The sequence below is a fragment of the Procambarus clarkii genome, chromosome 2 (assembly GCF_040958095.1).
Source record: "Procambarus clarkii isolate CNS0578487 chromosome 2, FALCON_Pclarkii_2.0, whole genome shotgun sequence".
Classification (NCBI taxonomy): Eukaryota; Metazoa; Arthropoda; class Malacostraca; order Decapoda; family Cambaridae; genus Procambarus; species Procambarus clarkii.
Genome location: NC_091151.1, coordinates 8144962 through 8154947, shown reverse-complemented (window position 1 = coordinate 8154947; position 9986 = coordinate 8144962). Strand labels below are relative to the sequence as shown.

At 39.0% G+C, this 9986-nt stretch overlaps 1 protein-coding gene across 1 annotated transcript; it reads right to left on the bottom strand.

Moving 5' to 3' along the window:
• Window positions 1-8232: 8232 nt before the first annotated feature.
• Window positions 8233-9540, bottom strand: LOC138367337 (zinc finger protein 85-like). The gene is made up of 2 exons (XM_069328768.1): window positions 9499-9540; window positions 8233-9096 (listed from the first exon to the last, which is right to left on the bottom strand). The coding sequence occupies exons 1-2, from the start codon at window positions 9538-9540 to the stop codon at window positions 8233-8235; spliced, it is 906 nt and encodes a 301-aa protein (XP_069184869.1).
• Between the last annotated feature and the right edge of the window lie 446 nt (window positions 9541-9986).

Below are 9986 nucleotides of genomic sequence, written 5' to 3'. Positions count from 1 at the left end.
GCAGGAATAATTATGTAAGTTAGATCATGGCTATTTGGACTAGATAAGTTATGTAAGTTAGTAGTTGTGCAGGTTAAGTAAGAAGATAAGTTATGTAAGTTAGGTTGTGCAGGTTAAGTTAAGTAAGATAGGTAATGTAAGGTAAGTCCTGTTAGGATAGGTAAAGTTATGTTATGCAGGTTAAGTTATGTACGATAGGTAAAGGTATGGTAAGTTAAGTTAGGATAGGTAAAGTCAGGTTTAGGAACGTTACGCTAACTAAGCAACATTGGGTGGAGAGGATAGGATACGTAGGATTTGGACAGTGTAGTTCTGAGAACAGTTTTAGGGTAAAGTGACTAAGAAAATATATTTACAGAAGCGCGGGTTTGGTATGAAAAGCTGAACTAGTTACATTTTGGAGAGAAATTTTATGACTGAAGATGACTTGAAGAATAACATGATGGACGGAGAGTTTCTTTGATGAACGAATGTGTCTTAGAGAACAACTTTTGGTGAACGAAGGTGAATTAGAGATCTCTTTGATGATTCTGAGAATAACTTTGATCAACGAAGATGGATTGGAAAGTTTCTCTAGTAGACGAAGGTGCCTTAGAGATTAACTTTTATGATTTAGAGAACAACATTGATGTCTTAGAGATTAACTTTTATGATTTAGAGAACAACATTGATGTCTTAGAGAACAACATTGATGTCTTAGAGATCAACTTTGATGAACAAAGATGTCTTAGAAAGCTTCTCTGATGAACGAAAAGTTACTTAGAGAATAACTTTGATGACTGTATTTAACTTTTTGATGGCTCTGAGGTTAGTTTTGTTGAACGAGGATGTCTCAGAAGGCTTCTTTGAATAACGAAGGTGAATCTGAGAATAACTTTTGATGACTGAGAATGACTTTGTTGTCTTAGAGAATAACTTTGAGAGCTTAGAGAATGTCTTTGATGAACGGAAGGTTACTTAGAGAATAACATATCTTGACTGAGAATAACTTTTGATAGCTCTTAGAGAATAACTTTAGTTGTCTCTGAGAATAACTTTTATGAACGAAGATGTCTGAGATTGACTTTGACGTCTCTTGGAATAACTTTGTGGACATGAGAATATCTTTGGATAACTCTGAGATTAACTTTGATGACTTTGAAACAACTTTGATGAACGAGAGTGAGTTAGAGACTACCTTTGTTAACTCTGAGATCAACTTTGATGAACAAAAGTGAGTTAGAGATTACATTTGTTAACTCTAAGATTAACTAAGATGTCTCTGAGACAAACTTTTATAACATAGAAATTAACTTTAATGACCAAAGTGAGTTAGAGATTACCTTTGATGACTCCGAGAATAACTTTGATGAACAAAGATGTTTTGGAAAGTTTCTCTGAAGAACGAAGGTGACTCCGAGAATAACTTTTGTTAGCTCTTTGAATAACTTTGGTGGCTTTGAGAATGTCTTTTGAGAACATGAGTAGTATTTTGTTAACTCAGAGAATAACTTTGGTGACTCTGAGAAAATCGGTGATGACTTTGAGAATGACTTCTGAGAACAAGAGTAACTTTGATGTCTTTGAGTAAGTCCTTGATGTCTCGAAGAGTGTCTTTGACTATATTTCTTACTTAACGACATATAATTTAGTTAGGAACAATGATGAATATGACTATTTTAGCAAAGTGAAAGGCTACTTTAGTTAAGAACAGTGATGGAAAGAGGTTATACATGACTATTTCAGATGAGAGAAGTGACATTTCAGTTAAGAAATGACAGGGAAACATGATGAAGTAGCTATTTTTATTTGACTGATGAATACTTGTAGTTAAGGAAAACGACAAACATGACGAGGGAGACTATTTTGTGCTCCCCAAAGTATAATGTCCGTTAAGAACAGCGATGAAAGATATCTTTGGTTATTTTCTTACTTGACAAAACATAATTTTAGTTAGGAACAATGATGATGAATATGATTTTTTCTGTTGATTGATGGATAATTTTAGTTATGAAATGACAATGAAACATGAAGAACATGGATATTTTTCTGATGACTAGGGAATAAGTTTAGTTATGAACAGGGTTGGAAAGATTCCTTTGACTATTTTTGGTTGATTGGATAATAAGTTTAGTTGAGAAATGAGGAAAGTGACTATGTTTTAGTTGATTGGCGAAAGATTTTTAGTTAAGAAGTTACAAGAAAAGGTTTGTCTTTGTAAATTTGGAACTGAATAAAGTGTAGATTTGTTTAAGAATGGGTTGGTAGAACTATTAAGCTGACGACGACGAGAATTACTTTGACACAGTTTTGTAAATAAAAACTGAGTGACTAAAATTGTTGAGGGGACTGTATTGCCGTATAATATTATTTGACAAAGACTAGTTAGTGAATGGAAGAAACAAATTGGTTTAAAGAAACAAAGAACATAAAAAAAATTGAGGTTAAGTAGGGGAATGAACACAGTGAACATACGGTGAACACAGAAAACATGTAAGAAAAAGTTGATGAATAGAGTGAGCATGCAGGGAGTATGAACTTATAGAGAATATGAAAACATGATAAGGAACATAGGGAATACAAGAATGATCACTGAACATGTGAAGAACAAGCTAAGAACATTGAGAACATGAATATTGAGTATAAAAGTTATACAGAGAACATATGATGTACATGAAAACCTGACAAAGAACATAGTGAACATACGGGGAAAATGGTAGAAAACAGAAAAAAAATGAGAAAAACAGGTGAAAAGAATTGAACTGAGCATGCTGTGAACATTTGTAGAACATGGAATGAACACAGTGAACATACGGTGAACGCAGAAAACATGTAAGAAAAAGTTGATGAATAGAGTGAGCATGCAGGGAATATGAACTTATAGAGAATATGGAAACATGATAAGGAACATAGGGAATACAAGAATGAACACTGAACATGTGAAGAACAAGCTAAGAATTGAAATCAACTATTTTTTTCACATATTATGCTAACACCATATGTCTATATGGTGAGAGATGTAACGAAGATGGACTAAGTCATACTTTTATTTAAAAATGTCATTTTGGGCTGCAAAAGTTGATTGCGTTACGTTACGTTACGTTACATTGTGTTACAGAGGGCTAAAAGGGGTAGACGCCAATATTTTATATGGTGAGAGATGTAATGAAGATGGACTAAGTCCTACTTTCATTTAAAAACGATATTTGGTCTGTAGAAAGTTGATTTGCTGTACGTTACGTTACGTTGCGTTACATTGTGTTATAGAGGGTTAAAAACTGGTATACCGTAATATTCATATGCTATGAGATGTAATGGAGATATTGTGTTTGGCTAAATGAGTTCACATTTCAATAATGATATTCGGACAACAGCCAGAAAGTTGATCTCTACGTTACTTAATGATGATATAATGCGATGCAATCGTGTGCTAATATTTTATTTGTGTTGGAATGTAAGGCTATAGGAGTTTGTCTAGGACTTGCATACATTTTCAAACGCTATTTATGTAGGCAGTAGAAAGACTGGTTTCCCATTACGCTACATTGACTGTGTTACAAGAACTGAAAAAACAGACTTAACCCAAACCTATTTCACTATCGACTCACCGGTCTTATTCTCATCGATTGGTGTTTACATTGGATGACGTAGGTCTTAAGAGAGTCAGCCTTGATGGAGAAAGATACGTGAACAGCTGCATCAGGAGAAAGGAAATGATGTTACTTTCCCCAACTACTAAATGATCTGGAGAGAGAGAGAGAGACAGAGAGACAGAGAGACAGAGAGATAGAGAGAGAGAGAGAGACTGAGAGACTGAGAGACTGAGAGACAGAGAGGACAGAGAGAGAGAGAGAGAGAGAGAGAGAGAGAGACTGAGAGACAGAGAGAGAGAACAGCAAATTATGATTTGTTATAATAATAAGATTGAAGACCAGCTTATGACTGGATATTCTTAAAAAAATACTATTTGAGCAAAGAATGGTGATACTAAGCTTAGAACAGAACAGAACATCCGGTCTGGGAAGGGGGCAGTGATGGTTTGGCCATGGAGGGGGTGGTAGGGGTAGGGGTAAGTGGGGGTGGACGGGGAGGAGGGTAAGGGCCATCCCTTTACATTGACTATCTCAGTACGCCTCAATCCGCCGCGAAGGTGAGACCTTGACAAGATAGCTCCGCACAGCTGTAATGGATGGATGTAGGACGAAGAGGTGATGGAGATTGAGTAAACATGCATACATTTCAATGATCACAGTTTAACAAGAACAATTTGTAGGTAGAGATCGCGTCTCCATGACGATGTGAAATGTTTCTCTCTTTTAGTAAACGCTAGGCCTACTGACTTTGACTGAGTTTACTAAGTGAAGTGTCGTGCGGTGGACTTAGAGAGGGAGGAGGGAGAGAGAGAGAGAGAGAGAGAGACAGAGAGAGACAGCGAGAGACAGAGACAGAGACAGAGAGAGTGAGAAAGAGAGAGAGAAGAGAGAGACAGACAGAGAGACAGATCGTTACTCTTAAAATGTTATTTGGGCAAAGAACAAACGAAGTTGGTATATTCTCCACGTTACATTAATGATATTGTGTAAAGAACGAAGTTAGCATATTGGTCGTGTTACCTTACAAGGATGTAAGGGTGAGAGTGAAGGCGGGCTTGAAAATTGACATGGTGGCCATCCTCTGATGAGCTGTCAGTCTAAGTGAAATGGAGAAAGATATGTGAACAGCGGCAGCAGGAGAAAGGAAAATGATGTTTACTTTCCCCAACTATTAAATGATCTGGAGAGAGAGATAGAGAGAGAGAGAGAGAGACAGAGACAGAGACAGAGCGAGAGATAGAGAGAGAGAGAGACAGAGAGAGAGAGAGACAGAGAGAGAGAGAGAGATAGAGAGAGACAGGGACAGAGACAGAGACAGAGAGAGAGATATAGAGAGAGAGACAGAGACAGAGACAGGGACAGAGACAGAGACAGAGGATAGAGAGAGACAGAGACAGAGACAGGGACAGAGACAGAGACAGAGAGATATAGAGAGAGACAGAGACAGAGACAGAGACAGAGAGAGAGACAGAGAGAGAGATAGAGAGAGAGTCGCGAACCGTAGCGAAACGCACTGGTAATGGTTACCCGGTATGGGAGCGGGTGGGGATGAGGGGTGGGAGTGATTGATGGCTGGACAGGTGTGTCTGTCGTATGTACCTCGCCCCTCCTTACCGGAAATTCACAGTGTATGGGGAGTCGCCGTGGGGCGAACATCACCACTCTGAAGACAACGAAAACCTTTTAGACAAATGACCCCACTTCCGCTGGAGAGTGCTCTCTCATACCCTCCTCTCGCACTTTCGACTTCCTGTAGGGAAGCTAATGGACGTCCAGGCCTTCAATCTCAGGTATGGGGGTTCTCCTCTCCCTCCCCAAACAAACAAACATATACACTATGATGGATCCCCTCTCATCCTCTACTCACGATCATCATCACACAGGATTAAGTCTATGACAAACACACATACATATTCATTTACTCCTTCCTCATATTCCACTCTTATCCTTGTATTTTCCTACTCTACCACATAGCACACATACTCTCCTACAACATGAACTCCCATCTTCCTGACCACTTACCATAAACCCGACGACTAGACCCGCGCGCGCGCGGGGTGGGGGGGCCGCACCTGCTCACACGCCACTCAAGACCGACATGCGCCAAACTTCCGGGAAATTCCCTTACCCCCTGTGACTAGTCACCCGCGCTGCGACGACGACCTCGCGCACCACCTGGCACTCATCAACTTACTCTCTTTCATGACCACTTACCATAACACACTCACACGCGTCCGAAACACGCCAAACTTCCCCGAAAATCACCCCAAAAACCTGTGCGACTACACACCTGCGCACCACCTGTCGGCTGGCACTCCATGGAGTGCCAGCTGGCAGCTGGTGCGCGCGGTCGTAGTCGTATATTTCACTACTCACATAATTCACAGTCAGGATAGTATAAATGATAGTCAAGTTAATGTAATTATCAATCTGATACCTGGTTGATACCTGGTTGATGGGGTTCTGGGAGTTCTTCTACTCCCCAAGCCCGGCCCGAGGCCAGGCTCGACTTGTGAGAGTTTGGTCCACCAGGCTGTTGCTTGGAGCGGCCCGCAGGCCCACATACCCACCACAGCCCGGTTGGTCCGGCACTCCTTGGAGGAATAAATCTAGTTTCCTCTTGAAAATGTCCACGGTTGTTCCGGCAATATTTCTTATGCTTGCTGGGAGGACGTTGAACAACCGCGGACCTCTGATGTTAACAGATATCTGATCTGGATATGTGTAATATACCCAGTAATTGCCAGTCTGATTAATACAATTGCCAGGCAAGATAATATAATTGCCAGTCAGGATAATATAATTACCAGTCAGGATAATATACCTGCTAAACATAAATATCTCAGTCTGGCAAATATTATTTAACAGCTGAGTAATATATATTACTATACATCATTGGGCTAGAGTAATATATATTTCCAACTCAGAAAATTATAAATGCCAGTCAGGCTAATATGACTACCCAACTAAGGTTAGTCTTTTATCAGAATCTATCTTAATGCACACAATAATGCAAGGGTTAGATCACTATAACTACTGTAGATAAGAACATAAGAACATAAGAACAAAGGTAACTGCAGAAGGCCTATTGGCCCATACGAGGCAGCTCCTATTCTATAACCACCCAATCCCACTCATATACTTGTCCAACCCGTGCTTGAAACAATCGAGGGACCCCACCTCCACAATGTTACGCGGCAATTGGTTCCACAAATCAACAACCCTGTTACTGAACCAGTATTTACCCAAGTCTTTCCTAAATCTAAACTTATCCAATTTATATCCATTGTTTCGTGTTCTGTCCTGTGTTGATACTTTTAATACCCTATTAATATCCCCCCGGTTATGTCCATTCATCCACTTGTAAACCTCTATCATGTCACCCCTAACTCTTCGCCTTTCCAGTGAATGCAACTTAAGCTTTGTTAATCTTTCTTCATATGAAAGATTTCTAATTTGGGGAATTAACTTAGTCATCCTACGCTGGACACGTTCAAGTGAATTTATATCCATTCTATAATATGGCGACCAAAACTGAACTGCATAATCTAAATGGGGCCTAACTAGAGCAAGATATAGCTTGAGAACCACACCAGGTGTCTTGTTACTAACGCTGCGATTAATAAATCCAAGTGTCCGATTTGCCTTATTACGAACATTTATGCATTGATCCTTTTGTTTTAAATTCTTACTAATCATAACTCCCAGATCCCTTTCGCAATCCGACTTCGCAATCACAACACCATCTAGCTCGTATCTTGTAACTCTATCATCATTACCTAACCTCAGAACTTTACATTTATCAGCATTAAACTGCATCTGCCAATCCTTTGACCATTTCAAAACCCGATCTAGATCTGGCCTATCTAGATAGGCCAGACTACTAAAAATATCTGATGCAAATATAAATGAAGAGGTTTAGTTGAAATAAATTCCAATCTAATATATATTTGTTAATGATTTATATATCTCGGTCATTAAGCAAAATAACAAAAATTATGTTAATATTTCATAAAAATAGTACAATAGTATATATATAAAACCACAGTTAAAAGTTAACAATCAACTAGAGTGCTTTTGGCTTGCTTTCAAGCCTTCAAATGTGGTGGCAGTGATGGCACTGCCAATGCCAGCACTGTGGCTGTGGAACATTGCCACGTTTCTTCTGTGGCAGAGAAGAAAATGGAATGGAAGCTATGAGGTACACAGATATCAAAGAAGACAATTGGCACCAGTACATACACGTTGTCTGTTGTCATGATCGTGTACATACATGATCATGACAACAGAAAGGAAAATAGGGCAGGGGTTGGAGAGTGAGAAACAAGTTAATGTGAAGTAGCAACACCATGTTTTTGAATACAGTATATGGAATTGGGTAAGCTAAAACAGTATAAAAATATATAATAAATTATAATGGTTGAAACCATGGTGGGTGCAAGATATTTTCCTGATAAAGTTTACGATTTCCAACAATTTTAAAATTGGAAGAATGGTATTATAAGTTAATGAACTAATATGTGCTTTATTTTACATTATACTTAAAACATTTTCTGATTTATCTCTCACACTCAAAATGTTTAACCTATCACCTAAATGCACTGTCTTGTGAGTTTTCATACTACAAAGATGACCGAAACTCTTCCAAAACTCTGGACACTCATGAAGGTTTATCATTCAAATGCACTAACATGTGTGCTTTTATATCTTCACGTGACTTAAATAATCTGCCACATTTATCACACTCGAAAGGCCTTTCTTCTGTATGTACTAACATGTGACGTATTATAGATTTACGATCTCTAAACCTTTTGCCACACTCATCACACTCAAAAGGTCTTTTATCAATGTGCATCATCCTGTGAGTCATCATGCTTCCAAGGTGTCTGAACCTCTTCTCACACTCTGGACACTTATGAGGTTTTTCACCCAAATGCACTAACATGTGAGACTTCATATTTCCAAGCTGATTGAACCTCTTCCCACACTCTGGACACTTATGAGGTTTTTCACCCGAGTGCACAAACATGTGATTCTTCATATGTCCAAGCTGATTGAACCTCTTCCCACACTCTGCACACTTATGAGGTTTTTCACGCGATTGCATTAACATGTGTTTCTTCATATTTTCAAGTTGCCTGAACCTCTTCCCACACCCTGGACATTTATGACGTTTTTCACCCGAATGCACTAACATGTGATTCTTCATATGTCCAAGCTGATTGAACCTCTTCCCACACTCTGCACACTTATGAGGTTTTTCACACGATTGCATTAACATGTGTTTCTTCATATTTTCAAGTTGCCTGAACCTCTTCCCACACCCTGGACATTTATGACGTTTTTCACCCGAATGCACTAACATGTGAGTCTTCATATGTTCAAGACGAGTGAATACCTTCCCACACTCTGGACACTTATGAGGTTTTTCACCCGAATGCACTAACATGTGAGACTTCATATTCCCAAGCTGACTGAACTTCTTCCCACACTCTGGACACTTATAAGGTTTTTCACCCGAATGCTGTAACATGTGAGTCTTCATATGTCCAAGCTGATTGAACTTCTTCCCACACTCTGGACACTTGCGAGATTTTTCACCCGAATGCACTAACATGTGACTCTTCATATTTCCAAGATGAGTAATTACCTTCCCACACTCTGGACACTGGTGAGTCTTCATCTTCTTTATGATGGGTGCAGTTTGTGGGAAGTTTTTTTTCCTCTGATGACTGCATGAGTGGTGATGCTGGGTGACGCCTCACGGTGGGACGTCAATGTTGAGGGTTAGGCAAGGCTTGAGTGTTGTTTCTTAGGCTGTTGTAGAGTTAGACTTGATGTGAGCACTCGACGGTCAATGGTGGGCTTCTTCTTTAAGATAGGTGCAGTTTGTGGGAAAGTTTTATGCTCATGTCTGGACACTCACCGTCCCGTGTTGTGATAATGGCGAGTTGGCGACGATGCTCATCTAGGCGTTCCAGTGTTCTTTCTGGTGTCACACTTTATTTTTCCTACTTCTTATTTTTGTTTGTAACTGGGTGTCTACATTTAACTCTTGTGTGTTCCTCATTTTTTTCAAATTAAAGAATATGCTTGCAATTTATTTATTAAAATATAATGGTACACGTTTATATACTTTCTGAAGGAAACATTGCTCTCATGGTGAATGCACTACTTTACATTTTTTTTTCAATCAAATATAAAATCAATAAGTAAATATGAAAGGTAATAAACAAGCTCTAATAAACAGAATACAAGCAGATCCACAAAAAATAGGCAAGACAATAAGCAAATACATTCATAAACAAATTTGTAATAGGGAAGGGAGTACCACCGCTGGCTGGAAGGATTGTAGCAAGTAAGCTTATACTCGCTCCATTATCTCATTATCTTAATAGCATAACTAATTAGCAC